General features: G+C 39.2%; 1 protein-coding gene across 3 annotated transcripts in view; it reads left to right on the forward strand.

The window, feature by feature from the left end:
• LOC109060110 (zinc finger and BTB domain-containing protein 46-like) overlaps positions 1 to 25,035 on the forward strand; it is a 71,683-nt gene that overhangs the window by 12,397 nt on the left and 34,251 nt on the right. For all 3 annotated transcript variants that reach the window (XM_042712765.1, XM_042712767.1, XM_042712766.1), the window contains exon 2: positions 10,319 to 11,320. In XM_042712765.1, the coding sequence (XP_042568699.1) occupies positions 10,354 to 11,320 (967 nt within the window). In that variant the 5' untranslated portion in view covers positions 10,319 to 10,353. The remainder of the gene's footprint in view (positions 1 to 10,318; positions 11,321 to 25,035) is intronic.

The following is a 25,035-nucleotide window of genomic DNA, read 5'->3' on the forward strand; positions in this document are numbered from 1 at the left end:
TTAGTGTGGGATATTAAGATATTATTTTGTACCTTAATTAATTAATGGTATTTAATTTACTAAAAGTTTATCTTGTTTTAAAAATCATTACTGGAAAACAGGACAAAAATACAAATAAAACAAATTTCCAGTGTATGAAATGAATGACCACTGTAGTGTTCACGCTGTTTGTTTAACATTTATCTTTACATTGATGTATATTGCAATAAATAAATAAATAAATAAAATAACCGGTCAAAAACATGTCTGGGTCTTATATCACCCTAAAATAAAAAAGAAATAATAAATTACACTTTTGTTTAAAGAAAATGTAAGTCAAAAAAAAAAAGAAATCAATTTTGATGTTATTTTTATGACATTTAAACACTTTACCCCAAATTACTGTGTGAAATAATTTCATTCTCATTTCTGTAATGCAATAATGATATATTGTCTTAATGGAAATATTATTGGTTATAATAGTATTTGTTTTTCTTAAAAACATTTTACTACAGTATTTGTTCATAACAAGATAATGGGAATCATCAATAAAAATAATGAGAAATAAAACAACACAAATATAAATCATCAAAAATGAGTATTCGGACGGAATACTATATACTATATAATACTATATATATATATATATATATATATAATTATTTTTTTATTGTGGGGTGAAATGTGACCTGGACACGTAGACATGTTCTTGGCAGGTGTGATTCACCCATCCATGGCCTTGTTGCTAGTAGTGGAAGAAGATATGTGACAACCACGACCCCATGCAGAGATTTTAGGACCCCTTAGGGACTCTCTCCCATCTCCCCAAACTGGCTTTGAACACTGAATGTATATGGTGTTTTAAGCGTAACCCTGTATGGAAAGTTAGTTCCCTGCTCTCTTGTGTGTGTGTCCTCATGCTACGACCGTAAGTCACCCTAGAACATTTCTCCAGGACCCACCCCTGTTTATTTTACTGGCAAATTCAATCTTGACTCCCCTCCATAACGCCAACTCTCATGAAACAAAAGACACTCTGTCAGGTTATCTCCAGCTAACCTCCCCTCTCTCTCTCTTTCTCTCTCTCTATTTCCCCCCCTACCATTTTCTCTTTTCATTTTCCTACAGTGGTAATGAGATGTTTCATTATTTGCATTTCACAGCTTTTAATAGCGAGAGAATTTAGGCTAAGCCCTGGGTTGTCGAAGAGGGAGCCTCCACTGGAGACACGGCTGGCTTCAGGGCCTCTGAGGCAGTGAATAGCCCAGAAATACACTAGGACAGAGGGAAAGAGGGAGGGAAGGAGTGAGAGAAAGATGGAGGACAAAGGCCAGATAGCATCACACTGCAAGAAGTGACTCTGCCAGGTACAACAGGTTAACTACTTTTTGCCTGGCATTAACATTTTCCACTGCATTTTCAATGGTTAGAGGAAAAAGAGGCTGGTTTAAAGGGTGAAAGGCATTAGTAAAGCCGATGTGTTATGGGCTGATTCTGTGATCATAATGAGACCAATGAATGCAGTGTTTCTGTAACGCACAGGCATTGCCAGCATACTTTCTGGTGGGGGAGTTTGTCGCAGTTCTTCCAGGTGTAGATAAATGGAAACGTTTGGGGAAAGTGTGTCAAGAGCATTACTAAAGAGTAGCAATAAGGCCTTTGTGTGCTTGTGAGTTTGCATGGGAGTACAGATGTCAAAAGTACCTCTATCTTCATTTGATTCCAAAATGGAAAAAAAATATAGCAAGTTTCTATTTTGTCACGTTGACTTAATAACCTCCTTGGAATGTCCAGCCACACTTTAATTAATGGTCATTGTCAGATTGCAATCATACCAGTTCTTCTTCTGTAAAAGTAACAGCGAGTCACATGAATGATGGCAAGTAGTGCAAACTGAATTTGGTGGCAAAAGATGAATTATTTTAAGGCAAAACTTCATGGATATGACATCATTGTCACATTTCCTATTATCTAACATCCAAACACATAAAATATCTGTTTTATGAAAATAATTTGTTTAATGCTATTCGAGTTTGTGTTGTTGAATTCATTACTGTAGCTCAAACAGTAAAGCATGGCACTAGCAGCAAGGAAGTGGGTTTGATTCCCAGGCATTTTGGATAAAACTCTTAATGTACATGTGGCAGTTGTGAAATGTCTCTATAATTACTGGTATTTTGATATTAACAATGATTCTAGATTATGAAATGATGAAAAAGCTGTTGAGTCCCATGTGAACGTGGAGAAGTCAGGAGTCCAAAACTTACCATTAGCGTGAAAGGGAATACCTGAAACTTTCCGCTAAGTTTTAGCAGGTGAGCTCAGGGCAAAGTCTCATTGAGAAGTCTGGGATAGGACCTTGTAGGACCTCAGTTTAGCAGAGAGCACGGCGGGACAGCTTGATTCACGTGATGTGAACCGGTAAACACTACAGTGTCTCTGTCCCTGTTTCACACCACTCTCCCGACACTCTGACCTATCCAGCTTTTCAGCACGGACTCACCTTCACTGCTCCGGCTTAATGCTCAAGAGGAGGTAAAGGAGGGTGGGGGAGAGGTGCTGAGCCGGGTGGAGCTGAGCGGAGAGGTTAAGACTCTCAAAGCCTTTTAGATCCGCTCTTGTCACATTCTCGGTGGTGTGACAGGCTCTTGTCACCTGGGCCAGCTGGAGTCTTGCCTAAAGACAGACACTGAGATAGTGCTGCTCAGTTTATGCAGAGTTATAGGGTCAACTCACAGAGAGAATTCTGGGATTTGGCTCAGTAAATCATCATTTAATTTATGTATTAATAAATGTTTTCTATTTTAATATAAATCTTAAAATGTAATTTATTCCTGTGATGCAAAGCTGAATTTTTAGCATCATTACTCCAGTCCGAAATCATAATATGTTGTTTCAATGCTCAGGAAACATTTCTTATTATTATCAATGTTGAAAACAGTTGTGCTGCTTAATATTTTTGTGGAAACTATAAACAAAATCAGGATTCTGTAATGAATAGAAAGTTCAAATGCACAACATTTATTTGAAATAGAAATCTTTTGTAATATTATAAATGTCCTTACTGTCACTTTTGATCCATTAATGGATTTCTGCTGAATAAAAGTATTTAACAAAAAAAAAGCTTTTAAACAATAATGTATATAAAGACTTCTAAAGCCATTTTTGTCTTTTCAGTGCTTTTACATGCCACAAGTAACTGCAATAACATTGAATAATAGATCAGCATATTATAGAATTTAATTAAATGTTGAATTGACTGATAGTCTTGATTACATTCAACTTTTAAATACTGAAAACACCAGCAAAATGGCAGCACATAAAGTATCTGAGATTTTAAGTCGCTCTTGCTGCAGTCAAATATATTTCACCGATGTCCCCCGTGTTATTTATCTATTAATCATACTGTACCTAGAACAGATTGTGCCAGAGAACATATCGTAACTCACTTCCATTTAGCTAGCTTTGAGAGTGAAGTAATCAGACTTGGTACTTTTATCAGTACCATTTGCTATCATGATTTAAAACTTTCATTAATATTAAACATTGTTGCATTGTATAGATCTATGTTACTTATACAGATAATCTTTGGTTTATGTGTTTTAATATTTATTAATATTTTAACATATATGAGCAATTCATGTTAAGCTTTATATGTGCTAATATCTTATTAATGAATATTATAAATAGCTGTAACTGTCTTGTCAATGCAGTGTATCAAAGCCCAAACACCTTTTTTTCTCATCAAATGCTTGAGTGTATTTATATTGCTACCCTAATAGTTATAAATAGTGAGACTAAATGCATCCACCTTTTATCCTCAGCTCATTTATCTCTGTATTTGTCGTAACACTGCATTTTTTATTTCTTCTAGATGTTTTAAAAGATAACCCAGTGTAGCACCTGCAACCGTATTTAGCTGTGCTTAATTCTCATTTTCTCTTTATTTTGTTTTATCTGGCTAATCTTTTAATACCAATACTCCTCGTTTAATGAGTCATTTAGTTATTTTTTTGTCTCAGTCAGACCACATTTAAACAGCTGTTTGTTCAGTCAATTAATGATTTTACCACCAGCTGGAAAGCCAATTTAAGGGTAAGCTTGTAGTCTTTCCCTGATTAAATTGAGCTGTTTTATGACTTAAAATGCAGCAGCTGAGCTTCGTGAAGCCATCATAAAACTTTCATGAACTCTGAAAAAAATAGATTTTTTTTTTTTGCATGTTGGCTACTGTTGTAGCATAGCCTACGTTTTCTGCTATTTGTTTTTTTTAAGCCTGCACCCTTTTTGTTCCACTTTGCCTGTTGCCAGCTCTGTGAAATTGGGGATTAACCCCTCGGATAATGGCCCTGATGTCCAGTTGAGTGGTTTAAAATGACTGGCTGCCTGAGAAACACACTGACGCATACATGACTTACACCCTCTGAGCACTCGCTGTCTCCTTCTTCCTCCCACCCTTCCTATTTCCGCCACCTCCTCGTATGTCACAACTGTCCTTCCCACCATCATGAACAGAAACGAAAAGAAAAAGAAAGAAAGATGGCCTTGTTTCCCCCGTCCCCTCCAAGAATATCAGAACCACCTCAACAAAAATAAGGAAGAGCATACATAGACGTATATGCATGGGTGTTCATGTTAAAGTGTGTGTGTGTGTGTGTGTGTGTGTGTGTGTGTGTGTGTGTGTGTGTGTGTGTGTGTGTGTGTGTGTGTGTGTGTGTGTGTGTGTGTGTGTGTGTGTTTACTTGGCTGGAGGAACACAGTCACTCCAGATCTGAGTGTTTGCGGGTGACAGGAACTGTAAGCGGTGTTGGCACTCTTTAACACTCTATCCTCGGAGACTTAGGCTGCTCTGGCCTCCATTCTTACCACATTTCTTCCCTCCAATCCCATTACAGGCCTAACCCTAACCTTAACCTTACTACTACAACTTCTTACACCTTCTATTTTGGTGCGGATGAAAGCTGGGCTGCAGTTAGGCTAACTGTGAACTCAGTAGCTGCGATGTAAGACAGGGTAGATAATATCATGATGTTGTGCTCCCGGTGCTGAAACATTGCTGGATAGTGGTTATCAACCCTTATTAAAGCAATTGCTTCCAATCATGTATAATCATCTGAACAACACTGTTAGATGATGTAGTTTCACAGGGACAATTTCTGACCATTTCACAGTAATTGAATGCAGTCAGAGAGCTTCATTTAAAGCCATCAGCCTAGTTTTGGAGAGTGAAAATCCTTTTTTTTTTTTTTTAAGTCAACATCAAAATTGACCCTATTAAGTTTCTGGTCATGTTGTGAATGACAAATCTGTGCACATTATTTCACCAGTCACATCACTACCATTCACTATCCAGTCAATTTCAGAAGTATAAAATCAAGACACCTCCTACACTATTTCAACATTAAATGTCCTGTTTCACTTGTAAAACAAAAGCATGCATTAATTTTTACTCTTTAATTTGTTGGTTATTGCAATGGGCTTTGATGGCCATTTTAAATATTTAACATCTCAAAATATTGCTCTTGCATATAGCCTTTCCCACAATATGAAATGTAAAAAATGGTCTTGCATCTGCACTTGCACTCCATATGGTTCACCAAGGTAATGTGAACCTGCTGTCTGTTATGCATTTCTCTTTTTACACTCTTTCTTTTTGTCTAACAAGCTTCGGATGCTTCTAGTTCCACTGAAGCAGAAAATCTGATTAGGATGACTGCACTCTGTCTCATTCAGTGTTTAGCCATGTTACACGTCTGTCAATTGTGTTGTTTATGTTTATTGTTGTTTTGCACTTGATTTCCCAGATTGCCATGTAACTCAGTCAGCCAACAAAGAGATATTAATATTCAGTGTTGGTTGCACAGTTAAAGTAGTTCTGAGTTGTCACATGAAAAGAACTGACCAATTTGGGGAGTCTGGGGTGCAAAGTGGCATTATTTACTGAGCTGTTACTACTCATTGTCAGAGAAAAATAAATTGGTCTTAGGGGTTAAAAGGGAATAGATGAAAAGATTCTCTGATGTTAAAGGGATAGTTCATACAACAATTCTTTCACCTTTACACTCTCAGAAAAAACAAAACAAAAGCCACTAGGGTGGTACCCTTTCAGAAGGTACTAAATTGCACCGTTTAAGTGCTAAGATGTTACCATTTAGGTGCTAATATGTACCTTTAAGGTAGTAATATGCATCTTTTAGGGATAAATGAGGTACAAAGGTATACAATTTGAAAAGGTACCACCCCAGTGACAGCTTTTGGACCTTTTTTTCTGAGAGGGTATGTTGTTACAAAAAAGTTTTGGAACGATGTTCTTTCTTAAGTGGAACACAATATTACAAGTCTTCTGAAGCCATATGATAGTTTTGTGTGAGAAAAAGTTAATCACGTTTTTAGGTGAACTATTCCTTTAAACTGACAACATTGTTCAGTTGTTGTTCTTTAGAATGAGTCGAACACCTGCATTATAGGCAATCAAATCAAAAAAGCCTCAAGCAAAGCAGTTGGAGGCTAACTTAAAACTATTAAAAAGGAAAAAAAGTCACTTGTCAATGTCAGTCTCCTCTTCTTTCAGTCTTCCAAGTAAGGTGTATTTGTACAAGTGGACATGGGAGAGGCAGAGGATTGATTTGATCTTACAAGCCATCAGGTTGAGAGGAACTTTCCTAAACATGACCTGAAGTGTGCCGGCCCCGCAGCAAACGCTGCTGTCACTATAGTGAACGGGAGCTGTCATGATGCAGTCAGGCCGATGCGAGCTGACAGCCTGAACGCTCACAAAACAAATCATGGCCCCATTTGGTAACACTCCACGTCCCTGCAATTTAGCCCCAACCAGGACGGCTTCTGTGCTGCTCATAGAGGATGCTAGTGGGGAAGAGTAGCCTCTTGGGGATATCTGTGTGCGTATGTGTGACAGCGTAGGTGCATCTTCATGTAGGAAGTTGCATCTCAGTGAGTGTCAGTGAAATCATGGTTAATAAGAGATGCTAGTTCAGACATCTACTCATGAATCAGTCTATGGGTGAACCTTGCCAAGTCTGGATAATGTTTAGTTCTAAAATCCAAAGAAAAAGCAAAACAAGAAATACATTTTTCACAGAGAATTTTTAAAGCATATTTTTATGAGCATTAAAGGAATAGTTCATCCAAAAATTAACCTTTGCTGAGAATGGTCACCCTCAGGCCATCCAAGATGTAGATGTGTTTGTTTCTTCTTCAGAATAGATTTGGAGATATTCGGAGAATGAGAGTCCAAATAGCTGCTAAAAACATCACACTAATTCAAAAGTGATCCACACCACTCCAGTCCAATAATTACATCTTTTGGAGTGAAAAAAAAAAACATGTGTTTGTAAGAAACAAATCCATTTTATGACAAGACAAGCATTTGTGGTTAAAAAGTATATACATTTTTTTTTTTTTTTTTTTTTTTTAAGAAAATAACCTATTATTTAGCTAGATAAGACCCTTATTCCTCAGCTGGGATTGTGTAGAGCCCCTTGAAACTGCACGGAAACTGCAATTTGACTTCAGCTTGTTAGGTCCCATTGAAGTCCACTATATGGAGAAAACTCCTGGAATGTTTTACTCAAAAACCTTAATTTCTTTTCGACTGAAGAAAGAAAGATATGAACATCTTAGATGACATGAGTAAATTATTAGGAAATTTTTATTCTGGAAGTGAACTACTCCTTTAATGGCCTGGAGTCATGTGGGTTACTTGTGGATTATTGTAATGACTTTATCAGCTATTTAAACTCTTATTCTGATGGCACCCATTCACTGCAGAGGAACCATTGGTGAGCAAGTGATGTAATGCCAAATTTGTCCTAAATTATGCTAAATTAGTGTTTGCAGATTACATCGATTTCCCAGTAGGTAGCAACAAGTCTTTATGAGTGAGTCATTGAATCATTTACTGAACTAAAACCACTGAATCATTCAGGAACAAAACAAGTGACTGTCTTCATGTATGAGTCATTGAATCATTCACTTAGCTGATTGTGGAGAAAAAAAAACAGACAAAGTAACTGGCAATATTGTGTCTAAAATGTAAGTTGCTTGACATTAACCTCTTGTGTATTGAATTGTTGTATAAAAGCAATATTGTTGCTTGTTACACCAACTTCTCAGAAATTGCTCAAACTGTCATTACTAGTTTGAACATGACATTATTAAATTGGTAACGGTGATGCATTGCAGGCTACAGCCATTATGCACAATAATTGTAAAAATAATAATTTCCCCAATTTAAAAAAAAATTTCCCCAATTTATTACCAACGCTTTTAGACCCTTGGAGGCCCAGGAATCTGCAGGCTATTTTTTGCAATCTTTTGGGGGGAAATCTGTCAAATTGTGTGAAATAGATGTGGTTAAATGATTAAAAATGGTTAAAAATTGAGGTGAGACTACTTCACTGTTATGATAGCCGACAGCATAATCACATTATACCATATATTTAATAAACAAAAAACACAATTCTGCTGAGTTCTACGGGCACAGATTGCATGTAAACAACTTTAAAATGGTTAAGTAGTGTGACTATTGACAGTCTCTGACATTGCTGGTAACCTCTTTTGCATTTCGAAGAATATTAAGATTGATATTAAATCAAGTGAAGAATTGCTTTTTCATGGAGCGCAGCATCAAAATCTAGAAATTCTCACTCATCACCGAAAACCTGTCTTCATAAAAGACGCCTACCAGCACAAAACCTGACAGAAGAAATTGACCATAGCTTTAAGTTGTTATTACTGAGGTCTTCTATCTCCATAAAAAGTCATTTAAGCACTAAATGTCACTAAAATGCCATTCTGAAACAGGTGACATGCATTGGCCAGCTCTGATGGCTTGGGGCTGGTTGTCTGCTGGGCTACAGCCATCACCTTTCCTCACTAAAAATGAATTATCTGTTTGGCAGCTCCATTTTCCACTTTATTATTCAACTAACTCACAAAATGGTAATTAAATGAAACAATTTAGTAACACAAAAGAGAAAAGTGAGAAGAGGAGAGGCGATGATTGTGTTAAAGTGCTTTACACACTCACTGGGTGATTTTATTTGGCAGCTAATACAGCGAACGGAGAAAAACATCATGATTAAAGGGATAAAGAGAGGGGGAGGAGAGCTAGACGAGGCAATGAATTGTTCTTGAATGTGCACAGAGGAGAGAGAGAGAAACTATAAACACATGACACACTCAGCTGGGACGGTGGGGGAAGCATGGGGTAAATCTCACAAAAACTGTCAAAAATTGTCTGGATTGCATTTCACCCCAAAATCAGAAAAAAAAGAAGCCCATTTTAGGACCGGAATTGCATCATGACGTTATTTTCATGACAGTTGAGCACATTAACTCACAATTCTCAGTAGCCTTCAGTAATGCAAATAAAGGAATCTCATTCACATTATTGCAGTGCAATAAAAAACAAATTAAAATTGTAAAGTATATTTGTGTCTATACATGGTATTGTATTGTGTCCAGACAGGATGATTTACATGTACTGTATTAATTGGCTGTGTTTGGATTGGCATAATAACATTATTGTTCTATTTATGCAGTATATAGTATGTATACTGTGCACAGTATTTACAGAATACCAGGATTGCCCAAATGTGCAACAAAAAACATAACACACTGCGCACAATACTGTATGCCACAATGTAATGCACTCAATTTGATGTTACATTTGATGTGACAAATTAACTGGCAGTTGGTAGCTGTTGTTTGTTGGATCTGTCAACACAAGCTCAATCAAAACAGAATTTGCTGTATAATGTTGATTACAGCAGAAAATAATTTTATACGCAACCCAATTTAAACAACTTTAAATCTCAAATAATGCTGTTTTTTAATTCAATGTAAATGCCTTAACAAAAATATGACCTTCCTATTTTGTCCCAAAAACCCTCCAGAGACTGGCACATCCATTGCAAGTTACGGTTCTGTTCAGCTTAACCTTTTTTTTTTTTTTTTTTTTTATGCTTATGCAGATACAGGCATTAACAGTTCATGTTCCAACTTTGGAAGTACATTTCCTTAAGTCTTAAATTGCAAAATGCAAAATAATAGATTTTATTGATAATAATAACTGGATGGCACTCGCATGTAACATAATGTGGTCATAATGTATGACAACAATGTGGCATGCTACTTTTTAAAATGTTTATTGTTTAATAATGCCAACTGTTTCACAGTAGCCTACTATTAGTGTAAGATAGTATTTTGTTCCAGACATAGCTATTCTCTCTTTATGCAGGAGCTTGTGGTCTGTTTCTTGCATCTACAGCAACTTTACTAACTAGGGTTTGTGTATTTGTTTGTTGTCCTCCTTCAGACTCTGTTCAGAAGAAGCAGCCACCCGTTAGTCCAATGAATAACCGGAAGGAAGACATGGAGATCACGTCGCACTACCGGCAGCTCCTGCGGGAGCTGAACGAGCAGCGGCAGCACGGCATCCTGTGTGACGTGTGTGTGATCGTGGAGGGCAAGATCTTCAAGGCGCACAAGAACGTGTTGCTGGGCAGCAGCCGCTACTTCAAAACACTTTACTGCCAGGTGAAGAAGAGCTCAGAGCAGCAGGCCACCATCACACACCTGGACATCGTCACAGCTCAAGGCTTCAAGACCATCCTTGACTTCATGTACTCTGCCCACTTGGCACTCACTAGCAAGAATGTGATTGAAGTGATGTCGGCCGCCAGCTATCTGCAGATGACCGACATAGTGCAGGCGTGTCATGGCTTCATAAAGGCAGCGTTAGACATCAGCATTCGCTCCGAGCTTGCAGATGAACTTGCAGATATTGAGATGGGCAACGTGGTGAGCTCTATGGGAGGCGGGGCTGGGCCTGGTGTGGGTGGAGCCTCGGAGGCACTGGCGTCCATGATCTCGGCCCGCAGTTCCTCGCCATGGTTGGCCAGACGCACCAGCCCGGCGAACTCATCTGGTGACTCCGCCATCGCTAGCTGCCACGAAGGCGGTAGCAACTATGGCAAAGAGGACCAGGAACCCAAAAGCCATGAGAGCCAGGAGGATGCTTGTTTGCAGCCCTTATGGCCTACTGATTACCGTTCTGTCCAGGTCAAAGAGGAGCAGGTCTCCCCCTCCAATCTGCAAGATGGGGCTGGCCAAGGGGCACAAGGCATACCTGGAGAGCAAGGTGGACGAGGAGAGGGGGGCTGGCAACCCCCAGGCTCAGGCCGCAGGAAAAACCGCAAGAACAAGGACACAGTCAGGCACATAACCCAACAGAATGAAGGGGACAGTCGGACGGCATCGCCGCTACCGTCCATGGTCTCCAATCCTGGCTGGAGCTACAGCAACCAGGACATTTCAGGTAGGATTACTATATTTTATAGTCAACATATCACATTATGTAACTGGGAAACATTTGCAACTTCATTGAGCCTACTGTTGACCTTTCATCAGAGGATATTTGGTCTTGTAGAACAGAAGGAATATGCGTACTTCCCTACTATATAGTGCAAAAATGGGCAACTTCGGTTATGAAGGGCCACTGTCCTGCAGAGTTTAGCTCCATCTCTAATCAAGCACACTTAGTTTACTAGTAACCCTGAATACTTTGGTTAGTTATTTCAGCTGTGTTTGATTTGGGATGGAGCTAAACTTTGCAGGACAGTGGCCCTCCATAACCGGAGTCCTCAAGGATTGGAGTGGCCCGTCCCTGGTACAGTAGGTGAAAAGTACATGAAATAAGTTGTATCTCCGAATCCTGGTAATCATGAAACAGTAGGCAAAAAGTACCCAGATGACCTACTACTTCCGGCGAGATACTAAAGTACACATCCAATGGACACTTTACTGTCCCATGAGGCTACCAGAGAGGAGTTGTGAATGGCAGTGAAGTGCTAATGGCGTAGGTGTGGATGTAGTACATACATTCATACTACAGTATGTGGACTATACTTTTTAACAGTCACAAAGTTTCTCTTTGTAGTACCTAGACGGTATACAATTTCGGACACACCGTAAGCTCCTACTTAGCAAGCACTGTCTCGTGGATCCCGTGAGAGTGAAGTCTTCTGGAATACTTTGCCACCGTGTTTGATTGTATAGTTCAAACCCAGATAGAAATAGAACTTTGATGAAGATGAGAATTATTGTTGTAACACTAATAGTATAACAGCATGACAAACTACAGATTGAGGTGGGGAATTTGGGGTTGAAAAAACTCATTTCCTCATTAATATCGGAAAGACACATGGGACGTGAGGCAGCCTCATCAACCTAAAAACAAAATCCGTGCTGAGGAACAGATCACGCCAGCAAGCGGGGATGAGGCCCTACCTGTCTCGGATACTGTTGCTTATAGGTATGTAGATCATTAAAAGTGTGGCAGCTCTAATCTCTGGTGTATTTGCGCAGGCCGACTGTGAAATGGGCACACACACACTTTCAGAAAACAGGATAATTGAATTGACCTTGGTGGCGGTATGAGGATTAAATTGTATGTGTGTGTGCGAGTGTGTTGGGATGGGGGGTGCCCCAAGGTCTTCTGAAGTGTGGAAAAGAAGGGATAAAGTGAAGGAGAGAGGGAGGGGAATACGCTGAGATCTGCATCAGCTTAGCGCGAGTTTACCTTCTTAACTCTCGAGACACTTTCTCATCCTCTCTGTTTGCCAGCCCTGCTACCTGCGGCTCCAACAGAAATAACTGCACTCGCTGACCCAACCCCACAGATCAAATATCAAGTGCAAGACTCCACACATCTAAGTACACACCGGCTCACTGTACTGCATACACACATGCTTACAAAAGTCATGCCCGTTCCTGTAACACAAATAGTGCATTTATATTCCTCATGCATTGGCCCTTATAACCCAAGCTAATGTGCTAGTCAAGCTTTTGAGGTCAATTTAATTACGTTCTAAATGGAATCGAAATATTTTCAAATCTAAAATCATCCCTCTTAACCGTGTGTAAAACTCAGTCCGCTAAGGAACCGAGGACTTGCAAAACGGTAAATTGCTTTGGATGTCATTTGATAACATGGGCTGTATCTCAATGCTCAATGAAGATGAGAATATTGCTTGGTACACAAAACAGGCTCAGGCTTGGAAGAGTTGGATCAGGGTGAGAAAAAGAGGACATGTTATGAAAGCCCTCATGCCCTGCTCTGGGTTTTGGACTCGGCTGTAATTTTCCTGCTGAATTGGTGGATTCTTGAGGTGTTCAAAACCTATGAGAGTGGCTACTGTGGCCAGGATGCTTTGTTTATTTTAACCTGAGAGGATAAACAATGCTTATTTATTTTTGTGTATTTTATCACCCACCTGTTATATGTAACATGAGCATGTTTAAGTCATATTAAGAGCATGAATAGAAGCTTCAGAGCTTTAGTAATTAGTAGGACTCTCTAAATGCCCTCAAGTGATTCCTGCTTCCATGCAGTCCATGTCCATGTTGAGGTCAAGTCACCAGGTAGAGTTTTCTCAGATTTGGTTAAAGGGTACAGGAAGTGTCTAGTTGCAGGGCTAATGGTTTGCACAGTTAAGGGTGCCGCTTGCTGACAGCACTAAATGGGATCTCAGGATGCTGATGTCCAAGTTGCATTGTGCACAGACTAATGGTTTTAAGAAGCTTGTAATTGGTGGTTGGCATGTTTATAGAACTGTATATCTAAATTACCATGCTTCTGGTATGAATTTCTGGCTAGCAGCAGGATAGTTCTCAACCTGCACTTTGTAAAGTGTGTGTGTGTGTGTGTGTGAGAGAGAGAGAGAGAGAGAGAGAGGATATGGTTTTTAACATGATTAGGCAGCCAAAACTAAAAAGACAGTCAGACTATTTTTTAAAGCTTCTAGCTGTTTCTCTCATCTGGTAAAATATTATCCTAATCACCTTATTGATACTGTTTTCTGCATGAATGCTGTAAGATAAGAGTCAGATCATGCTATAGAGACTGTTTGCATAGTTATTCTTTGCACATGTCCTTAAGTTTCACTGTGCCTTTGTTCAGGCATATGTTGAATGGACATTCCCTTTCAGAGCGTCTTACTAACCACTGACAAACATGAGGCATCAAGCCATCACAGTTCTAGAGAGGGGATGTGAGGTCACATTGGATGTTTAGCAGATGTTTGCAGGTGTTGAAACTGGATGCAGAATATGCAGGTGTTATAATGGCCATGTGTCCTGGAATACAGATTCTCAAACTTTCAGGTAACACCACAATATTACAATCAATATGGTTTAAAACATTTTGTTTGTTGCATTCTGCTAAGTTTAAATGAGATATACACTTCTACATCTCAGACCAGGATATGCTAGGTGATTTATTTTAGATAACATTGGCATCCATATGGGGCAGTTGTGGCCTAATGGTTAGAGAGTCGGAGTTGTAACCCGAAGGTTGCAGGTTTTGTCTTGAGCAAGACACAGAACCCCCAACTGCTCGCTGGGCGCTGCAGCAATATGGCTGCCCACTGCATCGGGTGTGTGTGTTCACTACTGTGTGTGTGCACTTGGATAGGTTAAATGCAGGGCACAAATTCCGAGTATGGGTCACCATACTTGGCCACACGTCATATACAGTATTATTTTTCACAAATTCTGTGTTTTCCATTTTAATCTTTCTGGATTCTATTATTTTAATTATTTTTTGGGCACTATTCTATATCATGATTTGATTAAGTGTGCAGCCCTAATTTTGATTTATTCATCCAAATTTTGCCAAATTTATATATGGAATGGACTCCATTAAACTCTGAAGTTTATACGGAACGAGTCTACTTCATACTGTATGTACACTTCAGGCCACTCCATAAACCGCAATGCAATGCATTTGTGACATCAAACCAGATCACATTTAATTTACCCCCACCCCAACAACTCTGACATTTGCATAATTTTTTTTAAATATATAAAGCAGCCAAGTCATACCTATATACATATAGAATGCTTCACTAAACAAATTCATAAGGCAAAAATGTAAATAATATATCAAGTCCATAGCAGATTTCAAGAGATCAGGCTTAGCACATTCTAATTCAGCCGATTTCTGCCAGTAGTGGGCACTTGTTTTGTGCATCGTAATTAATGACGTACATCCGAATCAGTGAGATGGTGGGAAGTTAGCGAGGGAAGGGCATTAAAATGAAGTGGAACGCAGCCAGGCATGTCAATGTTTAGCCAGCACAGGAACAAGGGTGCGGCAGAGTTACCCTAAAATGTCTATGGCATTAAAATGGATGTTTAATTTATATAGCTAGCAAGTTAGTATAGATAATACAACAGCAAAATTCTCTTCAAACTTTTTCTCAGACAGTAGATGAGTCAAAGATAAAACTGCCCATAGAAGAAGAGTTTACACTCAAATCTGCTAATAGTGCCATATTGTAGCAACACTGAGAATGTGACATGCTTGTATTGTCTTATGTATTGCTTTCTCAATTAAATGTACAACATGGTAGTTCATAACTATTTTACATATTGGGAAATTGGTGGCTTATCCATATGAAGTCAAGTTTAATGTGTAAGTTTTCATGTTTTTTTATCTTATCGGTTGATGCTGATATTTAAAAAATTCTAAATATCGGCCGATATATCGGCCACAACAATATATCAGTCATCCACTATTCATTATTCATCGTCAGGAGTGTGTGTACACTCTGAAATGTGAATGTAGAAGCTCAATGCTCTTCTGAAAGCCAGACCACTCTTTTGAGCAAGCAGCCACACTCTTCACTTGCAAACAAACCTACAATGTCTGTTATACACACCTAAATCACAGCTTACTGTCTCATAGACCCTTAAAACAACACTAGTTATTGTATCAGTACACATTCTACAGGCTGTGTCTGATGCTAGAGGCTACTACAGCAGGCATCAGCATTAGCATTGACACTCACTTTTCAGGTCATAAAATTACCATCAAATAATGACATTTCAAAAGGAAATTTACCCAGCGCATCTCTGATGTGATGCCATGGTATCTGTGTGTGAAAGTGACTTGTTAGTTTGAGTGTTGTTCTATTTCAGGTTTACTCCCTAATGAAGAGGGGGGTTTCTGTGGTTGGCTGTGGCTGTGAACTTCACGCTTCATCAGGGGGATTTTTGAGGCTAGTCAGGAAAGGGTCACTGATATTTTATTTTAGTTTATCTGTTCATGAACGAGGCTATCACTTGATCAGAAAAAGACTAGGAAAATAAGAAGATCATTTTGGCCTTCCCCTTTCCACAGCATATGAAAAGACAGAAAATCCCACATTTAGATCATTCACACATCCATAAGGTTTTTTTTGTTTTTTTTTTAAGTTGTGTTGCTGACGTGTTAGTCTGTTTTTAAATTGTGAATCTTTATCAAAAGGGAAGTGTGTGCTTTCTTAGGTATCTGTATTTATTTGTGTACAGATGCATATGTACAATATGTGACAACTAAGTGCTTGTATTGATTTCAGAGTGTGTGTGTAAAGAAAACACACATACAGACACACACACACACACATGCACACACACAGAAGATAGTGAAGTGCCTGACATGTAACAGTGTTAAAATATTTAGCAAGTGTTGTGTGTTTAATAGAGCAGTCTGTGGTGTAACTTTGCACTTGTCTCAGTGAGCGGTTGACATGTTCACAGAAGAGCTCATCTAATCTAATCCTGTTCATCAGAGCAAACACACATACACATGAACTTCAGCTCAGCCTCAACACATCACATCTATTTACTCTCCTCTGAGAGTTTAACCTCTGGCCTCTCACCCAGTGCTCAACAAACACTCGTTCATTCATGCATTCATTCACTTATTCATGCCTTCACAGCTCAATCAGCCATTTACTAACTCTTACTAATTCATTTATTCAATCACTCACTAATTTATTAATTCTCTCACTCTCTCATTCATTCAGTCATTCACTCACTCACTCACTCACTCACTCACTCTCTCATAAATTAATTCATTAATTGACTCACTCATTCAGTCAGTCATTCACTCACACAATAATTAATTTATTCACTCACTCATTCATTCTTCCTAACTTATTTATTCACTCACTCTCTGGCTTACTCATTAATTCACTCCATTATTCATGCATTCAATCATTCATTCATACGTACATTCATTCTCTCACTCATTCACTCACTTGTTCCTTCCTTCTTTCATTTGTTCACTTAATGACTTAATTCGCTCTGACTTACTGTCTCACTCACTTGTTCATTTATTATGCACCCTCCATTCATCTTTTATTTATTCAGTCCTTTGTTTGTTCATTCATTCATTCATTCACTGACTGATGCATTCACTCAGTCATGCACTCAGTCTTTCATACATTAATTTATTATTCACGTAATGTCCTTCGATTGTGTCGTCATCTTTCTCTCAGCCCTGTGTCTTTCCTAGCTCATTAGCTCTATCTCTCTGTTTTTACACTTGCTCTCACTTCACTCTCTCGGGGTCTCTATAGTCAAAAGGTGTGCGCTTGAAATAATGAGAGTGAGGCCCCTTTAACCCCCATCCTCTTACAACTCTCCCCATAGTATTTACACCTCATTAAACCTGAAATAGCTTTAATATTTAAAACATCGTGAACAGATCTCAACCCTCCCACCCTGAACACCTCTGGATTTTCCCCCTCCCTCGTCGCTTTCTCCCAGTTTAATAATCTACTTTCATATTTCCTTCCTCTCCATTAAAACCAAAATAGATTTCATATTTCACATGTTAAACTTTTACTTTTTTTCTTCTCGCGCTCTGTCCCTCATCTGTTCCTTTTTCCTCCCTCTCTGTCCCTCATCCGATGTGCCTCTCTATTTTCTTTTGATTGAAACTCACCATCCCACAAGATGACCTTCACAGCTCTCTTTCTTTCTCTTGTTACTCTGTTTCTTTCTCTCTCCTTCTGTCTCCCCCATGGCATTCTGGTTTGCCCCTCAATGTAGCTGAATGCTTGTTTGTTCTGGGGTAAGGCGTCATGTCGGACTGTCAGACAGAGTTCTTGTGTTCCGCCTCGCTCTATGCCATTCTCTCGCCTCTCTCTTCAGTCTCCCTCTGTTACTCCTTTACTAAAACAAGTCTCTTCAACTACAATAACGTGAACAAGGCCACATAATTAGGTATTAATTGGTCAGTGTATAGAATCTTTACAGTTTAACTACAGAAAAAGGAATGAGAGAAATGCACAACACTCAATAAAGTTTTGCCATTCAGTTACAAGTGCCAATCCTTGCTTGTTTTTTGTGCATTAATTTGAACAGTCTTGAAAATATTTGGAAAAGTAAGGTTTACCATCTATGCATGACCCTGAAAAATATATTTTTTTAGCCTGATTTGAACTAAGGAGACAACATGTATAACTGTTTTGTGGTCAGATTTTATTGATTTGACAAATGCAGTTTAAAAATAAGCTTGGCAAACAGTTAAGGAGTCTTTACTCTTTCATTGCAACAACTAGCTGCCCAAGGGAGTTACCAAGATGGCCGCCAAGTCAGCTGATTTGCCTGATTCTGAAAGTATTCTGGGTTTTTTCAACCTAATGTGAGTTTACTGCTTGTGTGACATACTGTCAGTTACCACAGTCAGTAATTTTTCAAAAATTTTAAGACAATAATCATGTAAAGTGCTATGAGTGTATAGCAGAAAACTCTCTTGCTTTTTTTTGTGCTCTTGGTAAATTTATAATTTATCTAACCTTTATTTTTGTCCTATTTTTGTTGTTCAGGTTTCAGGTTCACTAACTGATTTTAGGTTCTTCCCACTGTCCTTGTCTCTCTTTCGCTCTCTTTGCTTGGAAATGACATGTCTGTCACTCCTCCACACCTCCCACCTGTGTGTCTCACTGTCTCTTTGAAAGTGAACAGTATTGACTTTATCATGGGCAGAAAAATCCAGACTTCCTCATGGTGGAGTTCCCTTCTGCTTCAGTGCTCTGGTCTCAGTGAGTACCCGACCCCTCCCAGAATCCTTTACACATGCACTATATATAGACACTTTGGCCTCTAAAACCAAAAGAGGTGCCTCAAGCCAAGACACACCACGGTGTCTCGGCTTTGGCCAGTGAAGATGACGATGATAGCAATGTTATTTTCCAAAATGTAAGCACCCCCTGCCCTTGGAGCAGAATGCCCAAGCTACTCAGCAGAGATTGAGGGATGGTAGAAGGTTCCAGTTTTTTTATAGCAGATCATTCCCTTCCTACCCCTGTGATGTATCAGTAACCAATATGGCCTACTGCCCATCTCTGCCATCTGGGCTTTTCCCCAGTCCCATGGGACAACACTGACAAGATGCCCTGCCAGCAAAAAAATACTTTGAAACAAAAGTTTGCATATGACAAAGGCATTTACATTTACTTTTCTGTACTATTTTGGGGGATAATTTGATTCATATACAAAGTAGAATTGGATTCAGTTGGAGCCATTGCCTACAGTGCACAGGGATTTGACATATAGAGAAACACTGCTTCAGGTTACCTGAGTTTGAGTCTCTACTCGTGGTCATAAGAGAAGCAAAATGACACAAGCCACTTAGTATCGTGGTGGGTTGTTTAATGGAGGATAATCCCATTAATCACAATGCATAGGGTGAGGGAATGCACTTCACTCTCGTAGCTCACCAACAGAATCAAAGCTGATTTCCGGATGCAGTGAGGGTCACGGTGATTGTCCTGCTATTATTCCAAAGTTATTTTTGTGGTTCTTACCTTTTTAATGGAGAGGGCCTGTCCGCACTTGCAACAGACACTGAAGCATATTTAGAAAGCTTGAAGCATTGGACCGATAAGAATGCATAAAGATTCAATTCAATTCAAGTTTATTTGTACAGCGCTTTTCACTATGCAAATCATTGCAAAGCAGCTTTATAGAAAATTTAAGTTTCTACATTATATTTATTAGTAGCTAATTCATGGTGACTATTTCAAGTTGATGTCCATATGGCAGAAATGTACAGTAAAAATCAAGCAGTTAGTTAATGTCATGTAACAGACGGTGAACACTATTAACAGCAATGATTATATGTTGCGATCAAACTTATAGCAAAATTTGGCAGTTAGGTACACAGGAGATAAGTAAGTAAGTAGTGATATTTTGTAACAGATATGGAACTTAATAGGTAGCCAGTGCAGAGAATGTAAAATTGGGGCAATATGATCATATTTCCTTGACCTGGTAAGGACTCTAGCCGCTGCTTTTTGGACTACCTATAGCTTGTTTATTGAAGATGCAGGACAACCACCTAGCAGTGCATTACAACAGTCCAGTCTAGAGGTCATGAATGCATGAACTAGCTTTTCTGCATCAGAAACAGGTAGCATGTTCCGTAACTTGGAAATGTTTCTAAGATGGATGAATGCTGTTTTTGTAACATGGAAAATATGATTTTTGAAAGACAAGTTGCTGTCTAATAAAACACCCAAATTTTTGACTGTGTTAGCTTAGATAATTTAAAAGTATCATCTGGTCTTGTTGAAATATATAGTTGAGTATCATCAACATAGCAACGCAAATACAAATCAGCTTTGAGTATGTGGAAACAGCTGGATCACTTTGAAATTTAGAAGGAATATGGCTAATTGTATTTCTGAAAGCACAACTGGAACCGTTGAATCCCTGGACTTTATAAAATTTTGTCCAATAGTGTTACAGCAAGGGTGTCCAATCCTGATTCTGGAGGGACACTTTGCTGCAGAGTTTAGCTCCAGCACTAATTAAACACTCCTGAACCTGCTAATAAAGGTCTTCAGGAGGATCACTAGAAATTCAGGCAGGTGTGATGGATCTAAACTCTGCAGGAAAGTGGCCTTCCAGGAGCAGAATTGGACACCCCCGTGTTACAGAAACAGTTATAACTTTTGGTCAGATGATGTAGCATTGGTTTAGAAAATCCCTGCAGGTTTTTTCTAAACCACGTTTCTGGAACTCCCCAATAGTAGACATTTTGGAAGTATTTCTTGTCTGACCCAGCCATTTCAGATCTTGGGTCTCTAGAAACGAGTTAATGAGTTTCTTTGTCTTTTATAAATATGAACATTCTGACCTGCCCATAAACACTTCCGCAAGTTCCGCACTTCCGCAAGTAATTTCGAGAAGATGTTGTGTTTTCAGCCTCACTGGACATTCTAACACAGTTCCCACAAGTGCACCTCAAATAAGTAAATAATAATAATGAATGCAATAAAACTGCTGTCACATCACAAAAAGTAACACATATAAACCGCTGTGAAACGTTCTTATCAAGTTGAGCTTTCGATGGAGTTTCCGGTTGAGTGAATGCATCTGTATCATCATATCAAAAATTAATTAATGAAATGGACATTTCGTTTCTGACACGTATTGTATATGAAAAGGCCAATCACAACAGACTTGGCCAGCTGACCAATCAGAGCAGAGTAGGCTTATGGAAGGGAGGGGTTTAGAAACCTTACGCTCAGAACTGCTTTGAACGAATCGTTTCGTAATCATTGAAAAGTGATTCTAATATTAAATGTATATTCTGAGAAAATTACAATGTTTTCTGACCTTAGATGGGGACTCCAACAGATTATTAGGACACTTTAAAATATCATATGACCTTCTCTTTAAGGGGTGTCCTGTTGGCGAGTCTCCAGGAATAGGGTTGGAGACCACTGCTCCCTGTCCTTGAGATGCACTTTCCCAGTGGTGTCAAATCCTGCTCCTGGAGGGCCAATCAAGGTCTTCAGGATTAGTAGAAACATTTGAGGCAAGTGAGTTGGGGCAGACTGGAGCTAAACTCTCCAGGAAAAGGATTGGGCACCCCAATCAGTAGATTTGCAGTGGTCTGTGATGGCTCTAGTTGGTGGCCACCACAAAAACTGATCAATGAGAGACAGGAAGAGAAAGAGGAGAGTGTTCTGGGACATGATTATAGGCCTGACAGGATATATCTCTGGTTGGCCAGTGTTTAGACTAGAGTAAGTCTTTGATTGTATATGGATTCAGATCTCCTTACTGTTGGTCTTGAGGTGCCTTTGCACTAGCTCCGGACAGACTGCTGTGGACGGAGAGGGTAATAGGTGCATGTGTGTGAGTGTTTGAGAGTGTGTAAAAGGGTTAGAACACCACCAAACAGTCAAACTTCCCCATTCAGGACAGGAAATCGCCCTGCTGTTTGTTTTCTTCTGCTGTATTTTACTCCACAGCTTTTTCTTCTTCTTCTGGTTTTACGGGGGGTTCTGTTCTTTATAGACAAACCCCCACCCTCTTCTGCTCTCTACCCTCCAGTCAGACCGGTTTGAGCATAGAGAGCGAGAGAGAGGAGAGAAGAGGAAGAAGTGAGCTGTTTGGACAAACGGACGCCCAGGGCAGGATGTGGAGGTTCGCTGCCCTCTGGGTGTGTCGGATTGGCCCTGCTACAGACACACACACACACAGCCGGCGTGGGAGGGCAAAATCTCCCTTCCTCACACACACACACTCATTCTTCAACCCCACACCCTCTCCAACTCCTCTCGATCCTCCACCCATTGTCCTCCCCTCGCCTCCTGCCTATGGCTGCACCCTGCTCTCCCTCGCTCCTAAATAAGGAGAGGTTTAGGGGAGAGGGTGTTAAAGGTCCAAGGGGAAATTCCTATTTGTGTGTGTGTGAGTGTGGGCAATGGCTGATACATGAACTGTAGCTACAGCACCACAACTTAATGTGCTCAAATGTGGTATGTGTAGCAAGACGTGTTATCCGCATCATATGTGCTGTAGAAACAGGTATGATTATGCAGCAGTGGTATTATGTGTGTGGGGAGATAACTATATTTAGTCATACAAATTTGTCCCAAGAATCTAGATACTGTAAATGGGTGTGCAAATGGTTCATACATAATGTTTATTATTATTATTAAATTTGGAAACAGAAAGGATCTTTCTCCATTAATGGCTTTTCATAAATTTGCTTGAGTTTTTTTTTAAAACAACATATATTTAAATATATTATAGGTTAGGGGTGGGTGGTGTACTAGTTTAAAAGGAAAAAACAGTACTAGTCACATCACATTTACAACTAAATTCTGGTCTAAAAGGTGTCCAGAACTGAGTACCCATGAACGAAAATGGCAGATTTCAAACTATGTACTTCTTACAGCAGCCAAGCTATTGCTGCTGAGTTTAATGGAAATGCTAACAGATCTGTAGTCATTACCGTTTGCTTTATATAAACACAGGTGAAGTCTACAGTATGTCCTTGTGTAGATATCTAGTTAAATGCATGTTTGTTTGCGTGTGTGTGAAGGGGATGTTAGTATTAAAGCATGGAGGATACAAATCTCTTGCATGTCCCCAATTGTGCCCCATCAATTCAGTGTGTCACTTCTATTTTCCTTCAAATAATCGACTGCAGCGACTGTGTATGTGTGTGATGGAATGCCCTTGAAGAGATGCAGTATCTTTGGGCTTGAGCTTCACACCGTCAGAAGCATTCTCTGGCTTCTGTTTCATTCCCACCAACACACACACACACACATTCAAACTTAGGCACACAGTAAAAGCAGCATTGTGGTTTTCCTTGTGAATACTCTTGTACCGGAGTGGATTTTTTTGGACCAGCTCACTCTGTGACAGCGGTGTGAAGTTAAAGGCTCCTTTTTCTGAGAAAATGGCAGGAAGCCATCAGATTGCCCCCCCACCCACCCACTTTCTCTCTTTTGCTATTGTGTGAGGTGAGAGAGAGTGAGAGAGGTGTCACCGTCCTTCCCCTGAGGCAATCAGTATGGAGGGTCTGGGCTCATCACCAGCTCAACTCCAAACAATCAGGAGCGGCGCACACACAGATACACCCCATTCCACCGAAACAGTGCTGGAGCCAGGCCGGGGGGAGCTGAGGACCACTCTCAGAAGCAGCTCATCTGTCAAATGACGTAACTGAGTATGTTACTCAATTGCAGTCTTGAAAAAGTTTCAGATCTAGTGTTATGAACATAGTTAAAAATATTTCTTTAATATTGCATTATGGGAGATTTGACCCTCTAGCGGTTGAGGTGTAAAACTTAAAGTTATTCGTCGAGAAGCATTGTTTTAGTAATTATGTGAGTTGGGCTTTGGTTCAGATTTTTAGTGTGGATGAATATGATTGTTTTAAGCTTAATGGTGTACCTGTGGTTTCAGGTGATAATTTTATGTCACTAATGACATCAAAACTCGCCCCTACTAAAAAGGCAAGATACATTAAAAATAAAAAGTGAAATTTCCATTTAAAATGTCTTTTGAGCCAGTAACTGTACATGTGCTGTACATGTGCTGTATATATATATATATATATATATATATATATATATATATATATATATATAAAGATATATATATATATATATTTTTTTTTTTTTTTTTTTTTTTTTTTAATATAATTTGTATTGCAGCTTTAGTTTGATTTCATTCTTCATGCCATGAGAAACTGGCCTTGATTTAACAGTCGTACTTTTTTAATTCACAGCAATCAACTCACACACAACATTTGCAAATACGGTATAAAACAAAAAATTCAGTTTAAGACAAATGAAGACAATAAAATGCAAACAAAATAGAAACTCTTGCATCAAGCACTTCCAGTGAATAGACATAAATTATTAATTTTAAATCATTTAAATTTGTACTCATAATTAATTTTTTTATTGTGCAAAACAGAACAGACAAAAGCGTGAACAAACTAACACAGCTATAAAGGAAATCGGTTGCCTGGGTCAACAGTCAGTTATACAGTTTCACTGTAAAAAAGTGTAGAATGCCATGATTGACCAATCAGAATTGAGTATTCCAGAGGGCAGTGCACTACAGAAACAGGATAAAGATAAGTCTGATGTCTTTCTCTATTCTGTGTTTGGCTTTGTAAAAGAATTCACCACAACCTTGAAGCAGTCTCACTTCAAGGTTTGTCCTCCGCTCGCCTCTAGCTCACCCTCATTCTTTTACCCCACATCCTCCTTGTTTTCTTTTTTCTGCTGGCACAATTATGGAGAAAAGGGCAGAAGGAGGAGGATGTGAAAAGAAAGAAGTGGGAAAAAAAGGGAGGAGGAAAGTAGGAGAGAAAGAGAGATAAAAGTTGGGACACCCCGGCCCCTCTCTCTCTGATAACTGACTCCAAAGTCTGTGGGG

Source organism: Cyprinus carpio, chromosome A23 (assembly GCF_018340385.1).
Source record: "Cyprinus carpio isolate SPL01 chromosome A23, ASM1834038v1, whole genome shotgun sequence".
NCBI lineage: Eukaryota > Metazoa > Chordata > Actinopteri > Cypriniformes > Cyprinidae > Cyprinus > Cyprinus carpio.